The 22,323-nt window shown below is 43.5% G+C and overlaps 1 protein-coding gene across 2 annotated transcripts; it reads right to left on the reverse strand.

The window, feature by feature from the left end:
- Window positions 1-5,292: 5,292 nt before the first annotated feature.
- Window positions 5,293-19,754, reverse strand: Pits (Protein interacting with Ttk69 and Sin3A). Of its 2 annotated transcripts, none has more exons than XM_031974621.2 (5): window positions 17,781-19,754; window positions 10,468-10,616; window positions 10,137-10,323; window positions 9,790-10,037; window positions 5,293-9,642 (listed from the first exon to the last, which is right to left on the reverse strand). In XM_031974621.2, exons 1-5 carry the CDS (start codon window positions 18,490-18,492, stop codon window positions 9,502-9,504), a joined length of 1,437 nt encoding a protein of 478 aa, XP_031830481.1. In that variant the 5' UTR covers window positions 18,493-19,754; the 3' UTR covers window positions 5,293-9,501. The 2 variants fall into 2 exon arrangements, with proteins under 2 accessions (XP_031830481.1, XP_031830480.1); XM_031974620.2 differs by having other exon boundaries at window positions 10,468-10,619; window positions 17,781-19,753.
- Between the last annotated feature and the right edge of the window lie 2,569 nt (window positions 19,755-22,323).

Below are 22,323 nucleotides of genomic sequence, written 5' to 3' on the forward strand. Positions count from 1 at the left end.
TTTAATGCGCCCGGGCTCCGTGATCAATAATAATACGTCAAAGGTACGTAATTCGTGGCGTCTTTTAAAGTGGATAGTTCAGTGTACGGTGACTACCACACATGGTGAGTCACCCGACGTTTCAACCGAAACGCACCGACGATCGATCTAATTTTGCTGAACATCACCTGCGTTCACTAGATTTTTCTCGCAGCTCGCTTGCTTCTCGACACGCGAAATTTTCCACTGAAAAATGTTAAACAACCGAAGATTTCAGATAAGATTTGTTTAACACGTTGAATGCCGCACGATTTCATGGAGCAAAATACATAAAATGGAAAAAATATATCTAGCTGAATGTCATCGCATTGGGTAGCATTATTTATAATATAGAAATGTTTTCAAATAATCATTGTTTAATTGACACCCATGGCATTCAACGTGTTAAAAATGAAATTCTCTTACGTCTTTTTGAATTTTATAATGCAAAAAGAAAATGTGATATTGAGATTTATAATATTCTTTGTTTTGTTTGTGGTTTTCTTTAATAATCGAGGAAGTTTCGTTTAATAATAATGGCACTTAAATTGTTTTAAAGTGTTTGTAAGAATAATTTCTAGAAATGGAGTAATGAATATTACTACGTTTTTACACGAGACGAACGTATTTTTTTCGAAACAGTTTCATGGTGTGAGTGAGACTGTGGTACGAAGAAAAATTTATTTCATGGATTTTCGAAGTTTTTTATCGTCGAAACCCTTGTTTCAAACGATATTTTTCATGGGATTACTGATCCTTGTACCGTATCACTTGACTTGCAGACTTAGAATAAAAAATGGCACAGACGTTTAAAAATGACCACCTGAAAAAGGGAATTACTTTCGAAAAATGTAAACATAAAATCATTAAATGGATAATGAATTATTTAATTTGTGAATATAATGTGAAAAGAAATTAAGTCTTATAATAGGAAATTCAATGAAATACATATCATTAAGTGATATTTGAATTAACTACTGAGCACAAAGTAAATGGTTCCACGTTAATAATTAATTAAATATTCATTTCAATGTTATTATGAAACACGAAATAATAAGTTGTACACGTAAATTTTGATAAACTTTAAGCGAATTGTTTAAACCTTTGCACTCGAATGCTTTTCACTGGAAACATTCGACACTTTCCGATGAAACATAGACGACACTATTTGAAACTAACTAATCAGAAAATATACGTAATTTAAGAAACAAAGCTAATTCACATAAATATTTCATATATCGATGCATTGTACAAAACTTAATATTATATATGACACTTTGTAATTTTGTTATATCAAATCAAATGGTGACTGAGAGTCACCTCTCGAGTGCAAAGGGTAAAGAACTACTATGACTTAATATAACGTTCTCTTTAAGCGTTCTTACTGGTCCTCTGACACTCTGATAGAAGGTATTATAACAGTTAGAAATTACTAAAATTTTAAGTGTGTTCTATAACGTATTTTATTAATAAATAACTATGCTCGACACACTGGACATGAACGTTATGAATCGGTTAGACACGAAGATAGTAATCTCGGCTGGAAGAGCTAAAACTCTAGGAGAGGTGTTTCGGAAATGCCTGCGTTTATATACTTATATGCAGGGTGGAGTTTTCCTGTTCGGATCTGCCTTGATATGGCAACGGAAAAACTCCCCTAACGCTGCCATTTTAAGCACAGTGGTGCTTACACAAGTTTTGGGACTTTCCTCGTCCGCGCAGCTGGGTAGTCCCGTAGCATTACGTGGTTATCAAGTGTTATTACAGAGAAAACACAGTTGGTCCATCCTGCGCACGTTATAAAGTAATTTTCAGACGATCTTTTTATTGGCAGAAGTTAAAGAAAGTTTTGGACTTTTGCTTTAATCTGTGCAAGCAATTTTTTTCGATCCTTTGGGCTGCGAACCAACCATGTGTCGCTACAGTATTGAATTATTTTGTGCATTAATAAGCATATGATACATTAAGTTACGTAATCATTTATTTATTCTATAAATTGTGAGCATATAATTCCTTAATTTCTGTTCTGTTCTGATCATCTGTAACAATGATTCAGACTCGCGATGATTAGTTTCCTATAAATGTGAATACCATTCGCCTCACGTAGCATAAGATGTAACACATCGTGTTACTCTTATTAATATTCATTCTTCATGAAGGCATCACGAATAATAATAATAATGCATGCATTGTCCAACGACAGCGCAGAAATAACAAAGGAAAAAAGGAAGCAGTAAAATAACATAATGTAGAAAGCTATATAATATTGTTATTACAAAAGTAAACCGATTGTTTTCTATTTTCAGCGAAGTATTCAAGATATAATTTCAACAATCGTCAAATCAGAAGAAAAATTACGAAGCAACAACTGAAGAAATAATTAAAAACAAATAGCCTGACACAAGGGCAAGTCCAAATTGAATACAGTCATCTAACGATTTAACACGTTGAACACCGCACGATTTCATAGAGCAAAATACACAAAATGAAACAAATATAATATTAAATTATTTGATTTAATTGCATTATTATTATTACACGTTGGTCTAGCTGAATGTTACTACATTACGTAGCATTATTTATAATATAGAAATGTTTTCAAACAATCATCGTTTGATCGAATGAACTACAGTAATTCGATTTGGTTGGAGATCACTAGTGACCCCCATGGCATTCAACGTGTTAATAACGTAACTTAATATTTTCGCAATATTTCCATAAATCCGTCACGTTCAAATTGCCGCAAAATAACAAACTATACAGAAGAAAATTTCAAAATAAATAGCAAACATACGTTTGTTAAGTCCCTGGTGATCTCAAGAAAAGTTCGCGATTTCTCGGGGTATTCGCCTCCGAAACGCGGTAAAAAACATTTTCTGAATGAAATCGCGTGTGCAGGACTTATCGAGTAGAATCTCTGTGTTGTTTTGGACAGAGCGAAGCCAACGCTTTAATCCAGAACAAAAATTCAGTGTTACTATCCACAATTGTGTTAGCTATAGACATTTTTGTTCGACATCGCTCGCGGTGCGACAATATGGCGGTCGCCGGGTGGGCTGCGTGCACGCACGTGCCATTTGGTATCGCCGTGTACGCGGATTAAGCACGTTTTCCCGTACGGTGTCCATCCTCTTTAAAGCACGGACCCGTTGCGCAGACAGCCGGAGCGTGGTTGGCATTCGAGCCGTCTGGGAGAGACAGATCAATATGCCGGTTTTCCCGTTTTCCTCCTCGACCCCTTCAACATCCCCTCCATCCCCTTGCCGACCAGTCCATCGACCAACCCCTAGCTCCCGGCACCGCGGTCGAACCTCTTTCTCTCTCTTTGGCCCACCTATCACACAACAGCTGAACATTGGCATTGATTTTCAAAGTTCAGGAAGTCTCCTGGAGCCGGGAGTGTTGTGACCAGACTACGCGTCTCGCGTGCACTTACACACACACACACACACACACACACACACACACACATGGACTGGCACGCACTGATGGATGAAAACATGATACCGTTTCCGTATACAATCGTCGACGAAACGTTAAGAAACCAAGCGATAAAACAGGCACCGCGCAACCGTATTTGTCCTTTTTTGTCGATTGTGCGGGCAATTGTTTGAATAAAATTCACGAAACGCGAGTTTCTTGGTCTACGATAGCGGACAGAGATGGTGTAAAACTGATTTATGGTTTGAAAGATCGTTTTGGAGATTTCTTACACTTATTTGTGCTTTGAGGATGGCTATTGAATGTATTGAGGTATTAAGAAGGAATTTCTAGGGTTTAGTTTCGGAAGTATTGTCAATTGGAGTTTGAGGATTGTTGTGGTAATTTGAATTTGTGGTTGTTTCGTAGATATGGACCGATGATGGGATTTTGAGGATATTTGAGAAGCTGAGATAGTCATGATTTTTCTTCACTGGTGAATTCCTTGTTGATTTGTATAGTAGGTGTGGCTATTGGTTTCTGATTAAGTGGTACCAGCGAATAGACAAATATAAGTCTTCAAGTTGTTGCTTAAAAAGGCGAGAAATGAAAGTTGTTGAACAGCGACAGCAATTATTGTATAACTTTGCGAACATTCCAGTTCACTTCATCATTGTACTATTGTCTTAAAGTATCATCTTGTCTTTGGAATAATATCGAAACGTTTATTAATTTCTTGTTAGAAGACGTTATTTACACAAAATATACTTTAACAGTGAAGATAGCACAATGTTGATTTGTGAAATTGTTGATGACATTGGATTAAAACATTTTTCATGAAATGCATAATGAGTATGCTATGTACAGTAAGTCATTAATTAATGCTTCTAAAAAAATATCTTGTATTTCTTTCTTATACCTGAGCTGTATTTTAAGTTTAAAAATGGACAACAAATGATAGTTTAATTAATGAAAAATTGTATTTCAATATGGTAATCCACAGTGCAAAACATTAACTTCTATAGATATCGAAATGCTGCTGATCTGGAAGTAGGTTCATCTGTTTTAGAGGTGCTGGAACGCCGGAAGTTCCCTCGGTGTCATTGACATTGTCCTTCGAGTCCAGTATTGATCGGTGAATTTGGCGGGAAGTTGAAAATTTGGGACAGTTGGGGGTGACGTACTATGAACGGCTTGGAGTAACATATTTAAGGATGCTTAGTGTTCAAACTAAAAACACGAAACACGTACAATGAAAATTGGTTACAAAATAGCACTTGTCTTGATGCAAATTCAATAATCAATTTTAGTTGCTTTTCTAATTATAATTATTTATCTACGTTCTTAACAATGAAAGTATTCTCTTATCATTAACGACAGAATTATATACTCACGCGAGGCAGCTTCTTTGTGAAAATTTCCCAGATGTAGATATGTTCCGCTGCTTCCCGTGCCAGCATGATCAAACAAAGTGGCGCACGTAAAACGATAAAGCACAAACGATAAATAACGATTCCTCGTAGTAAATGCTAATATAAAACCAACTATGGTTTTAGTCGTAAATTGCATTAATCGACATATTAAAATAAAATAGGGTTCCAAAAAGCAAAATCGCGAAATGAACGATTGGAACCTTCAAAACTTTTAAAAGTTAAATATGAAATGACAAACTTGATTGTAAAAATAAAAAATACAATATATCAACTGTGAAAGTTTAAATACTTAAAAAGAATTGTCAAGAGATTAATCACGATTAAGAAGGTTTTCGAAATGATACACGTGAAACGTGAGAGAAAGGGAGGGTTCGCAAAAGAATCAGACCAAGTCGACGTAGCATCGAAATAAAAACGCACATTGTTACACATCAACACATATATTTTTGCTTTTGCATGTTGCATACATACGATAAACAGTACAGTGTTACGCGTTCCTCGAGGTATGGTATACTAGAAAATTTCATTATCCACTACTACAATTGCTATTCGACGTTATTTTGTCTCGTACTTCCGCTTTTTCGTTCGTGTGTAGTCTGCGTGGCTATATGAGTTTATTAAAAAAAAAAAAAGAAAGAAAGAAGAATTAGAAAGGAAAGGAAAGGAAAGGAAAGGAAAGGAAAGGAAAGGAAAGGAAGGGAAAGGAAAGGAAGGGAAAGGAAAGGAAGGGAAAGGAAAGGAAGGGAAAGGAAAGGAAAGGAAAGGAGCGGAAAGGAACGAAAGAAGGAAAGAAAGTAAGAACAAACAAACGGAACGAACGACACGAGTAATGCGTGTCTGTAAAACGACTGGCTTCGCAAACAGATCCTGTCTCGTTCGGTACAATGTTTTATTGTGCGCTCCGAGCGCTTCCATCCGAAAGAAGAAGAACATGTGTTGTCCGTGTACGCGTGTGTGTGAGCATGTGTGATTGTGTCGTATCGAGAGTTCATCGAAAAATGGCTTGGTCGTCGACAATGAAATCGAACAAACTGCAGAATGCAACGGGTGGCGATGGCCTGGGGGTTAAGGGCGGCTGCCTGAGGTCTGGGGGACCGTTCTCTGGACCGGATGTCGTTTCCTTTTCTCCCGTGGCATTCCTCGATTTCGCTCATCTGGCCGACCGACGATCAAAAATTCGGCCGTTCGTATTGGTACGGCCGCTGACCGGAAAGAAAACGAAAAATTCACGCCGCCAACGCCGCTGCCCGAGGGAGACGACGGCGCGTCAACGCGCGTTCGTGTCCGGAACCAATTCTCTGCCTCGTCCGCAAAACATCGTCCAAAAATAGTTTCGGGAAAATTGAGCAAGCGCGCCTGGACGCGATCTCGCGAGCGACGCGCGGCGAATACATGGGCCGCACAGGGTTGAACGAAACTGGGCAACGATCGGCACTCAGACGACGAATTCGACGACCAAATCGCAAGTACATACATAGAAATCTGAACGCCAACGAGAACCGTGTCCCGTGGAATTTCCAACGAACAGAAACGGAATGGGGAAAGAAAAAAGAGAGAGTGGTAGTAAAACGGGTTCCAGGGATCCGAGTGTGTGGCTGGAAACAAAGAGGTCGTATCTGCGTGAGAAAGTTTCGACTGAGTGTGTCACTTTTTGTTTTTACCCTTCTGTTTTTTTTTTAGTAAATCGTCTTTTCCTCCCTTCATCTACGAAATGTTCTTTTGCGCAGGGACTGATTAAAACCCCTAAAACGAGTGCCGTAATCAACGTTTGACATCGAAGGTAGGAACTACCTGCCCGGGACTAAAAAATATCACGTACAGCCTCTGTAAAGTATTGCTACGATCAAATTGTGCTCCGTTTATCTTTTCTCGATCAACGCCGGCCCTTCGATTCTCGTTCGAGCGTCTTCCTCTCTTCGTTTCGCCTTCATCGATCGCCATTCTTTCTCGCTCTTTTTTTCTATTTTCTTCTCACTGCTCTCGCTCTCAGTCTCTCTCTCCCGTGTTCTCCTCGCGAACAATGCTCCGCGATATTTCGGTACATAAGTGTTTGTTGCTTACGCCTACGCAGATAGCCTCTACGGGTTTCGGTCGTTGTTTCCTTTCCGCGAAACAACGGTTTAAAAATCAAACAGCCGCCGGGGTTCGCGATCGAGATCGATCGGAAAATGGCCGCGACAAAATGGTGGACCCGCTCGCTCTCCGCGACGCGCGGATCGCGATACGGTCCCGCAAACGTTATTATTTTCATCCTCCCCCTTCTCATCGATCGCCGCTCCTCCATCATCATCGTGTGCCGATTCGTCTTCCTTTCTTTTCCCCCGTTTTGTACAAATATATATTTATTTACAAAAAAGAACCGCCGGCGTACGAGACGATCCCCGCGCGTCCGTTGAACGCGTCGGGGATTCCCCGAACGCGAGCGAGAACCGTGTACGCGTCTTTCTGCATTTTTTCCATTATCCTTCTCTTTTCTTCCTCGTCGGTTCGTACCATCTTCGTTTTCGTCTTCCCTTTAAACGCTTTTTCTCTTTTACTCATTTTTTCCATTTTAAACATAGCGAGTGTATGGTTCCTATTTGACGGGCGTACTTCTTTCCTTTTTCATCGGCAAAATGAAAAACCAAAAGGCCCTCGCACTTAAAGTCTAGCGATTAAACTAAAGGCGAAAGTGGACGTTACACGATCGGATAATCGATCCGTTTTTTTATTTTTCATTTTTCTTCATTTTGTTTTTCTTTCCCCCTTTTAGTTTTGCTTCCTTCGAGCGTGACTGGATTAAGAAACGATGCTCGCCCGACCACCCGTCCTCCCCAAAGCTCCCCCGATGCTTCGCCGAATGCTCCTCGAAATACCCGGACGAGTTTCGCGGCAAGTGATGCGACTTACGAAACAGTGTGTGTACAAGAGTCCTCGAGAGGATAACGATCGAAACTGAAAAAGACGGTAAATATACGCGTTCGAGCGTCTTTCGCGAAATGAGAATGAAACGGAACGAAAAACAAAAAAAAAGGAAGAAGAGATAAAGTCAAATACGAAGAGACGATCTCTCTAGACGTACGGTTCCCTTAAATTCGAATTGCTCGAAACGAGATATAGAGCGAAAAAGAAATTAATGAGAGAAGAACGAAAGGAAAAAAAATAGAAAAGAAATAATTTAAATCGATAATAGAGAACACGCAAAAACGAATGTAAGTTTTTTCCTTTTGTACATTTAAAAATGGTTACTCCTTTAGTCATAAGTTTTATTAATAATGTGGTATGTACACATATACACAATGTACAAGAAAAAACCCGTACGCAGGGTCTAAATATGTCCGCAATGCTTTTTCCTTTCTTTTATGATACAACACGAGAGTGTAACAGTAGAAAGAGTATACAAATAAAAGATTAGAAAAGGACCGAACCGATCGGAATCTCCTGCCGATCGGCTCCAACCACCGAACGCGTTAGGCTTCGGTTAATCGCAAATATCAGTGTCATTTAAAAAATAAAGTACAATACACAACCGTTCAATTGTTTCACGGTAAATCGCGTCACGTGTATACGTGTACATGTGGTACGCGTGTACGTGGTTCGTGTAACGTGTTACTCGCCGCGCGACACCTACGTCCGTGTGCCGCGGGAAGTCTCCACTTGGCGGTACGTTGCTGTACTTCGAAAAAAGAAAACAGAAAGTATGAAAAATGAATCGCGAATGCGTTCGCGATACGACAAACAATAAAGGCTGCCGCTGAGCCTAAGTACAAACCCAAACTGGACACTTAATCTCTTTCTCCGCGACGTATCTTTAAGATTATTCGTACAGAATTGACCAAAAAACCACGTGCGTCTTTCATTTTATTCCTCGCGCATTAACCCCTTGCCCTATGAATTATCCTTTGTAACCGCGCTCGCTGGGTTAGTTTTGTCCTTTACGATTGATCAACGAGCAAAGAAACATCCTCGATTCATCTGTGTCCGCCTTTACTTCGAAACATAATAATAACAGAAAAAATGGTATTTTAATTTGAACCCAAGATAATTGAGTGACATTTAATTTTTGTAACTTCTGTTTCAGAAGTTTCAAACGAGTGTGACTCAATATTTGTACGGCAAGGGGTTAACCGTTCTACAGTAATCATCCTGTATGTACAACGCTTGCTTGTTTCGTGTGTAAATCTGTATGTGTGTGTAAGTGTGTAAGTGTGTATGCGTGTGTACGTATGTCTGTGTATGCATGACCGGCGCCAGCGTGCAAAAATTGCCAAAGACTTCTTCTCAAGACCAGTCAAAAAACAATTGATCGAACAAATTCGATCCGACCGAAACTTATCGTTACCTTTTCCGTGAACTGACCAACCACACCGGCGATCGTGAAACGCGCACGCGCGCACCCACGACCCGCCGGAAACGAAAATTCGTCCACTTTCCCCAACAATGCGTTCCGACAACGCTCGTGAAAATCCAATTTAACACCGACAACGTCTTTGGCTCGAGTCGAGATATGTTGGCCGACAATCCGCCAACATGTATCACCATTACCAAAATTGTAGAATTTCAGTTGAACCTTCACGGTTCCACCATGATTATACCCTCGTCTGGCGAGGGTGCAAAATTTGAGCCCCGATTAAACGTTTTGCGAGAATCTTTAAGTTTCTCTCTCCTTCTTCACCTTCAAGCCGGAGCCTGTGGTGTCGTCGCCCAAAATGGTGGCGATCTCGCCTTGCATGAATGCCCATGGCACTTGGCTGTTCGCCAGTGGACACTTTTCTCCGCTCGGGCAGTAAACCTGAAACGACCACGGGAATTGACTCCGGTGAAATTAAGAGTGTTAAAACCGGGCTAACGGTAGTTAGCTCGGCAGTATCTACACATCGGATCGGATTCGATTGGAATGCCAATCACGATCCAGTGAACAACAGAGTGGAACACCTACCTCTGAACCGGCGCCCTGTCTCTTTATGCTCTCCCGGCTGCACGGGAAGCAGAATTTGTGGTGTGGCACACTTGGGCACTGAACGAAGTGCGTATCTTCGAGGCGTTCCTGACATAGGGTGCATTTCAAAATTGGTGCTGACACTTGTTCCGCGCCAGCGACCTGGGCGACAGCTCCCTCCGACGATGTCGTTACGGTCGTGGACGACACGTGCCTTGAGCCTCCAGTGGACCTCCTACCCGACGCGCCTGCAACACCAATATAACATGTTTCTTAGAATATATTCGCGGGCATTGCCAGAAGTGAACCGACAGCAACGAATATTCAATTTCAATCGGTTTCCTCACCTGAACTGTTAGGGCTGTGTTGCGAACTTCTAGAGGCACTGCGTTGTTGAGCATTGGTAGCGGTAGTTGGCGGGCTTCTGCTTGTCGGGCTTGGATTGTTCGGTGGTTGTGGCACTGACTCGGGCGACGCCAGATTATCGGCGACGGACATGAGCGCGGCCATCGGTGATGGCCCATTCGTCGAACCCTGAACGATAAAATTACGTTCAATTTCCATTGCAGACACAAACACTTATAAATAAAACAGCCTCGCAAGAAAGATCGTTGAATCTTTCAAGAGACATCAACATGCAAATGTATTCAACTTCATTAGCATGCGAGCCTTAATTACCTGGTGGTGATTCGATTGCGGATTATCGTTGGACCCTTCTTGGGCAGGTGGTGGCGGTGGCGGTGGGCTCGTTCGTGGACGAAGCGGAGAGCCGCCTCCGTTCGCCGCCACATTTGCCGGCGCCAGCGGGATCGAGGGGCCGACATATGCTACTGAAATTTGATAAATCCAGTAGATCGTTCGCTTATGTTTTCGTCGAAATAAAAGAAAAAAGGCAACCGATCTATTTTGCAACGTAACCGAACGATTGGCCGTGTCTATACACCAGAGAGAGATCACTTGCGTCTTTCTATTTGCTTCCGCGTTTCTCAGAAACGATCCGAATCTTTCATACTGCGCAATCTCTTTTTCTACAAGAAACAAGTCAAAGTGAAAAGACAGATATCCTTTGCTCCTTTCCAGGAAAACGCGTCACGACAGTACAAACACACACAAAAAAACGAATTTTCCTTTCTATCTTCATTGTCCACGCGTTAGAATATAATTTATCTAGCAAGACACAGGGGCAAGAGGTGTCTCTGACTACGTATTCTATTCTAAACCCTTTGTACACCATTTCATTTGATATAGCAAAGTTATAAAGTTGAATGTTCAACATTAAATTTTGCATAATGCATCAATGTGTTGAATATTGAATAAAATATCTTCGTCTCTCAGTTTACGCATTATTTCTCGATAAGTTAGTTCTAAAAATGTTGTCTCGTCAGGAAACGTTGAAGATTTCTAGTGAAAAACTTTCGAGTGCAAAGGGTTAATTTTGATCGCTTAGTAACCATATCGAATAGCAAATTGGTATCGAACATGACATAATGAAAGATGAAAACTGACAACCGGCATTCCTCAGCCTAGACGTCAAGTATCTAGTAGACGAGGGTATACCCAGTTGCGTCAGGGACCTCGTTTCTTCCGGACAGAACTGCGCGAATAGGCTCGACCGACTTCTTCGGACGTAACGCGGCTGAATTATCGGCCTACCCGTTAAGTCGCTCGAATTTCAATATTACTTCGACCGGGGATTTATATTCCATTGGGGAGACGCGCGCCGTAATCGAGGGAACACGACGTGCCTTCGGCATCGGTGGCACTGCCGGGTTGTATGCGCGCGGAATGCTTTTCGTGGCTTATTTACTTTTCATGACCGCGACCCGTCGCCCGGTACACGCCGTAGAATGTAGAGTATCCTCGGTTGGGCCTGAATACTACAGGGCGTTACGAGGTTACGCATTTTGATATTGTTTACCGAAGGTGTTTCTGTGACATCCCGGGGCACTTCGGCTGAACGGATCATTAACACCCGGTGCACGTGTATATTGAAATCCATTGCATAAATCCATTCGTATGACACCACGCTGGTAACGTATATTTATACTGATAATGCAAGATACTGGCGTAACAATGGTAGCGCGCTACGTAAGAGGTTTGTATTGTTATGCAGTATCATATGCTATAATAAAATAGCATGTAACATACTGCATTACATACAATTATTTGGTATTGTATAATTCATTGTGTCGCTCACTTTTCATGATATTTTGTTATCATGCGTTATCATACAGCACCGTACGTTATGATTGTGTTTAATGTTATAAGATATTACAGTTTATCGTATAGTGTTATATGCTATTGGAAAATAAGATATGTTATTAAAATATCACGTGTCATCGCGTACTATCATATGGAAAAATATACTATCAAATAGTATAATACCTTAGATAACGCATTATCACAAAAAGCTATACTTCCTTACTAATCTACTATACCTTATCATATAGTCCACGATACTGTATAACATTACACGATGACGCTAACGCTTCTCTATGGCGATAAGTAAAAAAAAATTTTCGTGATATATAAAAATTTGCAGGCTATTGCGTTTTCTTTAATCGGATAAAAATATTCCATGCAATGTAGAAGGGAAACAAGTAATAATTTGCCTTTAAGTAAATTAATTGATCTTGTATAACCATAAAGCTGCGTATTCAGACATATTGTGACAGAATGGTAGACGTCAACGACGAGTTACTCGATTATAAATAAACACAAAGTATTCGAAGAATAGCATAATGTCACTTTACATTGTTAATTTCGTTAAATTCGATCGTTGGAACGATCTGCACGCATTTTAGCTGGCTGCTTAGCATTCCATGAAAACGTAATCTGTTCGCCGACGTTGAAAGCCCGTTTTTCCTTCGACGAATCGATTATACATTAAGAAAGGTCAACAAACAACCGCGAACGCTTATTTTCTCGAATTTACTAAACTGTTACGTCAATATTTACCAAGGAAAAAATATTTGCCTCGACCACGTGTTAAACCACCATTGCGACCCTGGACAAATAATTCCCGTGCAACAACGCGACCAAAAAATTTTCGTATATTCGAAACGCGGCAACACCTAACCTATTCAAGTTTCCTCCTCGATGAGAAAACCAACGGGACCTATACATAAACGGCGGCGCTATAATAAATCCCGGCATTCATTCACTGCGGACAATCAATGAGCGACTTTCTAATTCCCAAGAAAGTCGCGCGTGATTTCGACGAGCAAAATTCCTGCAGGCTTCCACGGGGCCGATTAGCTTCAACAGAAATTTCCGAAGGCATCCCCGTCGCGTGTTCACGATAATATTTATCCATTCAGCGTTATCGATCCTACGCAACGGAATTTACTGACAACGTGCTATTTCTTTCCCCGGTTATCGGCTCGGTTATTTTTCCCCCGCGGTGTTTACACGTTTCCGAACCTCCACGCGGAGAAACGCATTCCCCCGGCCACGAGAGATAACCACGAATCGATATTAAAAGGCACGATTTCGTCACGTTCCGTGGCTGAGAGACAGGAGACCGTGACACGCGATATCTCCTATCCAGCTATTCCAGTGCAACGCAGCATCCGTGCGCACGTACTTAACCCCCACCACGCGGCTGTCCAACGTACGAGTCACCCGAGGTCTCTCCTCGGCTAGAAAGAGCGTGTGCGTGCGCCTATGTGTGCCTGGCAAGCGTGTGCGCCGCGCTCTGTCGCGGTTTGTCATCGAGAAGTCGTGTGACCGGTACTTTTCCGTGACGCGACTTTGATAGAGCGAGGACCGGCCGCCGTCGCGTATCCCTCTCTCTCCGTATATCTATCTCGAATCATGCGAAGAAACGTAGCGCGCGCGGTCGGAGGAAGCGAAGGAAAAATGGTGGACGCGCGCGCGCGCACGCGGGTCCGGGAGGAGAACGAGTCCGACAGAGGCGGCGCGCATGCGCGGCTTTATAACAGACAACATCGCATCATGCACGTAGGCGGCCGGCTTAGTCACACTCGGTATATCACTGCTAACCGGTTAACTATATACGGTGGCCTTGTTTCGACGGTATGGACCGAACGTTACTTTCATTGTTGACAAGCGTTCGAGGATGACGCTGTCTGCATACGATGATCCTGAAAATTGATTCGATGACGTTTGACGGTTGAGAGCTCTATATTCACGGGGACAACTTGCGAGATGAGGCAATAGTTTCGTTGTAAAGATTTTACGACGGTAGAAATTTAGCTGGTAAGAAGCAAGTTCATGCTGAATAGTTATGAATATGTTTAGGAGATAATATGATGTTACAGGAATTGTAGGATTTACTGAAACTGACTTTTCGAAACTTCTCTATAGAAACTTCGAGAGTATCTATTGAGACTAACTGATTCATGATTCAATTTGCATATTGCCACATCAATTTCTTTAATAACTCCCAGAAAAGAATGTGCTATTTTTTTAATGATCGCGGAAAGAAGAAATCTGGAATGGGTCATTTTGACCCGTTCGATAGTTTTAGTGTTAAATTTAACTCGACGAGACTCTTGTACGACCACCCGGTATGTAGCACACGAAGAGACACGCACCAGCGGCGGGACGAACGCGATAATCGTTCAGTGACGTAGCACGAAACCGATGTATACGTGGTGCCACTGTATCTGTACGCGATCGATGGAGTGTAGTCGAGGAACTCGCGCAGCGTGGCGATCATTTCGAAACAAGATAGACTCTCCGCTCTTGTTACTACCGTTGACAGCCATCGTTTCTCACCAGCCTCTCCTTAGCATATAACACACGCGCGAGGTTATAAATGCACTAGACCAATCAATCGTGGGTAAAACGATACGTCACTGATCTAAATTCTTCGTCATTCCGAAAACCACTTATCGTGTAGCCGATAGAAGGGGAATTCGAAACAACGGCGAAAATTAATAATAAGAAAATAGCGTATGATGGAGTGCTTGGTTGAACGTGTTTCAGCATTAATCTAGAAAATTGGTACTCCGCGAGCCTTTTGTACATTTACTCTCCATTAGCGGGAATGGGGGATACTTCGCCTAAGTTAACCCCCTTTACGGAGGAATTGAGTGACGGGAGAGCGTAATATACATGGATAAAGTGAAATGAGCAATAAATACGAATAGCCGGCCAAATAAACGTCGTCGTGGGCACGCGATACCGAATAATGGTACTTGCACAGAATTGTATCGGGACACGACTGTTTCACGCGATAAGGGCGCGCGAGGATGGCGTTCGTGTTTGTTACGTCTGCTCACGATACCGTATAAGCCGTTTATTAAAATTCGCAACGTGTAACGGAGGCAATTACGAAACTCGTCGCGCGATAAAACTCGGCCGCTACGTAATCTCGACGGTTCCTCGGCTAGACTTATCGACTCGAGTAGTCTTGATCAGGATCACGCGGGAAGCGTAACGAAAGGGAAAAACATGGCGGCGGAATTGTCAGAGCTTTCTATCATATCTCGCGTTTCATTTCCGAATTCTAACCTCTTTGCCAACACGGTGGTCTATTTTTAACGCGCGCACGTAAACGCGAATTTTATCTTTCGAACGGAAACGTTGCCTTCGACGATAAAAAAGAAAAGAAGGAGAAACTAGTTTTTTAATGAATACGCTGGAACATAAATTTTTCTGTGGGAATGCTAGCCTATACCGTGCTAGGCTCGTTCAATAGCATTAACGAGTATTAACGGTTGGCTAAATCTCTCTGTACGGCTAGGAATGGAATTCTTTATCGTACAGCGGACCGTGCGTTCAGTTTGTAAAATACCTAGTTCGGCGCACGACTACCGCGGTTCTGCCAGTCATTTAAATGGAACGGTTTTCAAAAAACCCGTTAGATCTCCCGAACAAAGAACCTAACGTTTAGTTTTTCATTAGGCCATTTTCGAAGCTAATAATAACTATTAATTACTACGGCGTTCTACCTACGAGCCGCGAACGCTTTAAGGTCAGGTAACAGAAAAATACCTGAAGCGAGGTAAAACGGACGACTATTCCGTTACTTCGAAGAAACATAATTTTAACCGTTCGCAATATTAACTCCAGCGAATGTTTACAATTTATTCATTAATAAGGTATATACTTTCCTTTTTTATATTTTACTCCAGCGTTCGCGTTACTTTTACTGGACGAATCTATATTGCACGTTAGGTAAGTTCAACAGATTATTTTTACTATAATTTTTATATTATAACAAACATTAAATAGAAATTAAGAAAAAAAACCAATATCTGCTTTCCTCGATAAAAAGTATTGCAAACGGTTTCGGTGAAGTCGCATGCTGAGTGAATATTATTTACTAGATACGATCGAGACAGATTGTTGTTTCATTTGAGATTGAAAATTTAAAAAAATATATTTCCAGCGTGATCCGACATAGAACAGGATAGACGATCACGCGCTTATAATCACTGCAACCGAGCCGACCATTCGATAACCGTAAACACACGCGTTAAGGTCGAATTAGAAAGTGGCCAGTGTCGAAATAACGGTCGATGACCAAGGTCACCCAAACTGTACGTAGGTACGTACGGGCGGTAAACGCTTCGCGTTTCAACTGCCTCGTCAATGAGAGCCTACTACGAAAAAGAGCGCAAGAAAAAGGGGGCCACACTACAGTTACCTTTCTCGCGATGTGGAGAAATAATTGTGCCGCGGACGCGAACCGGTTTTCACGAAAGTGCTGCACCGATACGATCGAATTAACAGTAGGAACGCATTTCAATGTGGAAATAAGAAATTCAGATTCCGCGCCACGCCGCGTAGACATTCGAAAGTAATAACTGACGCTCGTCGGCCCATAATAGGTAAACCGCGGGACTTAGTCCATGAAACATAATACACGGTGGAAGGGCATCGGACTGCAAAAACGAAGTATTATTGTCGACAGTAACGTTATGAAAACCGACCTAACCTAACAGCGACGTTCTGGATCCGCTAATCGAATTATACTCGCAAAATGATCTCCCCCGCGATGAGATTCGTAATAAAGCAACAACGGTCTCATTCATTGTATCTAAATATACCGTGTGACGTCATTCGATCGGACGTCACGGCACGGCAAACTCGGTGTATCTTTTGGTCGTCCCATCACGTGCTCAACGTACGTCTCCTTTATACGCGTTTGGACGACTGCCGTTCTCGTCCAGAATGAAGGAACCGGCTGCGAAACAGACGCGAAAGAGGGACAGAGAGAGAGAGGCTCTGGCCGGCTGCGCCAAGGCGATCGTTGCAGAAAGAGAGAGAGAAGGGTGAAAACGCGACTTCCTTTAACCGTGACGATTCTTCGAAGCTCGAAAGGCTGAGCACGCGTCTTTTAACGCACGCATGCGGCTCTTTTCTCCTGCCAGATGGCCACGCGGACGACCGAAACGTATTTCTATTTTTACTACGCGCCGATAACAACCGCGCGAAACGCCGTTCGCTTGAAAAACGTTCAAGATACGTTCGTTCGAGCCACCATATAAATAAGGACTAACGAAACGTTATCATTTGGATGATCGTTTAATACTAAAACTACCGAGCACTTACTAACTATTGAAAATTTCATTATACAGTTTGAATTGATTGAAATTTCAGCTATTACTTAATCAGCTCTTTTAGTAATTTTTCAGAGGTATTCGTACCTCTTCAATAAAAGAAAAAATCAAGGAATGGATCATTTTGACCAATTTGGTAGTTCTAGTGTTAAGTTGCAATTGTTAGAAGATTCGAACGATGGAAAATCTCAAGAAACATCCATAGTATGTGTATCTACATATATACACTGTCTTCCGACTTTCTTTTGACCGAGGAGAGATTAGCTTCCTGCATGGAGATCAATAAACTGAAAGCGGTTGCGAGAAGAAATACATTTTCGTGACTGCTTTCAGCTGGCTACAAAATTCTGAGAATAATGGGGGGCTCTGTCTCTGTCTGGTGACACGGCCATTATTATTTACGGCGGCGGAAATGTAACGTGAGCGTCGAGGAATCCCGCCATCTGTGGGACTCACCGTTGGACTTAAATGTGGTGGCGGTGTCGAAGCTGGGTGCCCTCACGGGATGTTTCTCCTTACTTCTGTCCTGAACGTAGCTGACGGCCAGGCTCACAGCTGGCAGGGAATCACCCCTGGTCAATGGTGGTCTGACCGGATGCTGTTCCTCCAAGGAGAGCCTCTTCTCCGCGTGCTCGTCCTCGTCGATAGTGGATATGCCGCGTTTCAGCTGCGCGATGCCCCTGGTGTGGCTGAGGTTCACGTGATGCGCGACTGCGGCCATGTGGGCGTTCGGCAGTCTTACGTTGTTACTCCTAATGCCATTTTGGATCTCGTGGGTTTCCTCGTGCTGACGGGCGGCAGTCAGCCTCGACGTGCCGGAGTTGAACTCGGTGATCGAGTTCCGGTGATGAAGTTGCGAGTAACCGGCGATATTGTGATGCCTCGAGTGGCTCTGGCCGGTGTTCTGTATCGGCAGGACGTCCAGATTCGTGCCACCGTTGTGCTCCGTGTGCCCGGTCGTCCTGTACGCTTTGGACGTCGAAGACCTGGCCTCTTGGAAGCCGTGCGCCTTCTTCATTTGCTTCGCGGACTCTAGCACCAAGTCTATTCTGTCGGCGCCTTCATAGTTCACACAACCGCGGCACACAGGCTCCGAATAGTCCAAGATCATGGCCCAGGGCATCCTGGGCAGATCGCACAAGTAACACTGCGTTCTCTTCCCCATCATTTTGCTAGGCTGATGATTCGTCCGTGGATACTCAGGAATACGCGATCTGTAATCGCGGCCGTTGTCACTCACATCCACACTTATTCACCACTGGTCTAACAATATTCCCTCCTGTTTCTCGGTCTGCTCTTCCTCCCACGCACTTCGAGCAACGACGCACCAGTATTCACGATAAACGACAGATATTACTCGTCTACAGCATATTCGCCGACGCGCGGGGCCATTCGACGTGGTAAAAGAAAAGAAAACGGCGCGCGTCGCGGAACTCCTGGCGCGACAAACACCACGCGAAACCAACTTCACACCCAGTGAAAAATCAAACGATCACTTCGGTACTCCCACCGGGTTTCTTTCACGCTTCCTTTCCACTCGACGACGTGCAGTTGGCTGCATGGAACGACGCAGCGACCCGAGGGAAGAAGAGGGATATACAAGACAGAGAGGGGGCGGGGGAGGGCGGGGAGGGAAAAGAGATTTCCGTGGATTATTGGCGCAGGGAAAACTTCGGTGGCCGGGAAAACCGCGTACGGATCACGGGGCCGGCTCAACTAGGCGCCGTACCAGCGAATCGCGCACGGCGAGGAATAAAGGAGCGCGACACTCACTCGGACACCAGATATATTTCCGTCGCGACTTACCAGTTTTAACAGCGAATTTATCCCGGTTCCCGTCGGTCTGTTCAACGGAAAACGATAACGGTCGTACAGCGTCGTTAAACGCGGCACAATACGCGCGCGGCGGGTTTACACCAACGCTGGAGTACAGGGAAAACAGCGGAACGGAACTGTGTATTATTCTGGGTTGAACACGAGACGACACCGAACCGAAAGGTATAATGGTATGCGCGTACGTATTCGCGACACCACGTCGCTGCGACTCACTCGCCTAGTTGCCGTACGAGGAGACGAACGGAGACGAACGCTCGAGAATGCGGCGGTAAAGCGAAGCTACGGGTGTCGCTCTCCTCCCACCGCTCCGCTCCCACCCCTCGGCCGACCCAGGCTCGTTCCCTCTCTCCGCCAGCCCCTCCGCGTTCCGCGCCACTCGTCGCTTACGCCCCTCGCTACCCGCTCCCCACATACACGATCCACGGCATTCGACACAACGACGACGACGACGACACAACGACGGCTACGACGCGCTCCGCCAATCGGGCGTTGTGGCGTCATGGTGGGTGACGTCATAATCGTGAAGCTGCGCATGCGCCGTGCGGCCTGCCCTAGGGGGACACGTAGTCAGCGACCGGGACTCGAGCGTGAATGCGGATCGCCGTCGGTGAGCGAAGGACACCGATATGCCGTGGTCGGAGACGCTGCGGCGGGGCCGGGGAGTGCGCGCGCGCGCGCGCGCTCGCTTGCTCCGCGTACCCACTCTTCGCAACGAGAGGTCCACTTTACACTCGAGAAAATGCTGCTAACGAACTGCGCTCGCCGATTCAACGGAATACAGAGAAATCTTTTACGTATCCGCTGATCGATTTCGATGGACTTTTTTAACCGGCGGTTTGACGGAAGCCTCTGTTCCTTGCTGGTCTGTTCCTTTTTCCTTCCGCCGGCGTCCCCCGCCTCCCTACCAGAGACTTTGCGCCAGAGGAGAATCAGCGATACGAATCGGACTGCGCATAAAAATTGAAAAGGGCTCCACCCATTTTAATCTCCGCGCTGTACCTCGGTAGCTTTGATTTTAAAGTTGAGACAACCGATGAAAGAAAACTGAATTAACCCTTAGCACTCCAGGTTGTTTTGTAATCTATCAGTAACTGCAACTAATTTTTATTGTATTCCTAGCGAAAATAAGAAATGCTGTAACATTTCTTCGATCTTCTATTTTCCTTCTCAGTGCAAAATTTGGATGTATGGAAAATTGAATAATTTTAGGGTAGTTTTTTTAAGATTCATTAAAATATTTAATATTATAACTGGTGCAATATTGAAGCCTAGAGTTCAAAGGGTTAACGATACCAGCGTCACATATTTGTGACGAGCGCAATCTTATGTTTTACATAAAGGAAATTAAATTAATCTTATGGATATTGTTATTTAAAGTTATAAGCTACGGAATTATATTTACGAACTCAGTAACTCGTTCCAGTTTCATTTCTTCGATAATTTGTTAGAAGATTTATTGTATTGAATAAAATATTACAATTGAGGAGGTCTTCACCGAAATAAACGCTGGTAGCGAATGTGTCAAATAGCAAAATTAGAACTCGAGATTGACGCTAAATACTGCTGTACTTTCAAATTGTGATGAATGTTTTGTTAATCTAATTAACTGGGACAGCGTTGCATTCGCAAACATGTCCGAATGCGAGGTAGCTCGGGATTTATAGATTAAAATTCTTCGTTATGCTTCTCCATTGATTAGCACCGCAGTGAAACTCGCCGGTTACACGCCGATTAAAGTTTCAAATGTATTCATGAAAATCTCGCGTCACCATTCAGTTTTGTATTCCCTGAGAAAATCCTGAAATAGACCGTCCCGGTTTTCTAATGTTTACTGGAACGATAATATCGTTTATCGAAGAGCTACTTTGTAATAGAGCCTGAAACAATAATCCGCCCGATCTCGGAAATTATTGCTGGGATCGACTCCCGCTGAGATTGTTTCTTTCTTTCTTACAGCAATCTTAACGCCGCCTTGTTACTGATACGATCTGCTTTATCGCGATCGCGATTGTTGCCGATCAATAACCGGGTTTTATTTGGAAAAGAAAAAAAAGATGTATCCGCGACTTCGTAGCGCGCCCGGAGCGAAATTGCGTCGGGCGAATGACATAAACAATAGCTATTCACGGCATAATGCAGGCTCGGCGATCGCGCATAACGGCGTGCCATTTTATCGGGTTTTCTTTCGCGATAAGGGGACACGTGATAACGGTCGCAGGAGGCTCGGCACACAGAACAGACAGTTTGATGGCTGGTTATACACACCGTCGTCGTTAGAACGACCGAGGTGCGCGAAAACGACGCACCAGATCCGTTTCCGATTATGTTCGGGCTCATTGATAAAAGTCCGTAATCGCGGTCCCGTTTCATTTTTCGTTCTTCCGTGTATCGTATCCTTAACCATTAGTGGCCAAGGAGGTCGTGCCACTCTAACGAAAACATCTGTATATCGTGGAACGAAAGAAACGGAGACGTTTGCCCGATTAAAAACGACACACCACAAAGAGAAGATTCCGATAAGATAGGTAAAACCGTTTATCGGGAAAAGTGTATTAAATTATGTGATTATTGTTCCCTCCCGCGATAACATCTTTTCGTCATCCAGTGCGACGCGCGTGATGTCGAAATCCGATTTTGATATCTCGCCCCGAAGCGGGGCTCTGATAAAAAGGTTCACGTAATCTGTGAGAAGGAACGGTTGCATATAGACGCCGGGGCTCGTAATGAAAAAAATCAGTAAATATTGAACGGAATTCTTTATCGCGTCTGTAAATAAAGAGTTTTCTGTATTTCGGCGATATATTCGACAAGATGGCCGCCGAGCGGCGGAATGAATGCCGAATCCACGGCGCTCGTTGGCGATTCCGTTTACCATTGTTTTTTTTTTTAAATAAAACAACACGCGTGCGTGATTCATTGATAAAACGTTCCTAGCGCTGGTGAACAGCAATATCGGACATCTACAGATGTGACATCACTCTGACATCATAGTTTGATACGTCCCGTAACGACTGGCTTTCGACGCAGTCCTTCGAGCAAGGAAAATAATTTCAGCTGCGAGAGAATATTAGGTGCTACGAATCCGTGTTTTCCAGCGTTTCTGAAATTTGTTGAAACATTTTGAGAAACTAATGCGGATATGCTATTGCAATAGAGCTGAATG

The sequence above is a fragment of the Nomia melanderi genome, chromosome 12 (assembly GCF_051020985.1).
Source record: "Nomia melanderi isolate GNS246 chromosome 12, iyNomMela1, whole genome shotgun sequence".
Lineage (NCBI taxonomy): Eukaryota > Metazoa > Arthropoda > Insecta > Hymenoptera > Halictidae > Nomia > Nomia melanderi.

What these genes read in the sequence shown, in the direction of transcription:
- Pits (XM_031974620.2), bottom strand. Translation starts at nt 18,492, where the DNA reads ATGATGGGGAAGAGAACGCAGTGTTACTTGTGCGATCTGCCCAGGATG. An exon ending in CACCACATTTAAGTCCAACG is followed by an intron (nt 10,620 to 17,780) that starts GTGAGTCCCACA and finishes ATCAAATTTCAG; the next exon opens with TAGCATATGTCGGCCCCTCG. An exon ending in CGCAATCGAATCACCACCAG is followed by an intron (nt 10,324 to 10,467) that starts GTAATTAAGGCT and finishes TTTATCGTTCAG; the next exon opens with GGTTCGACGAATGGGCCATC.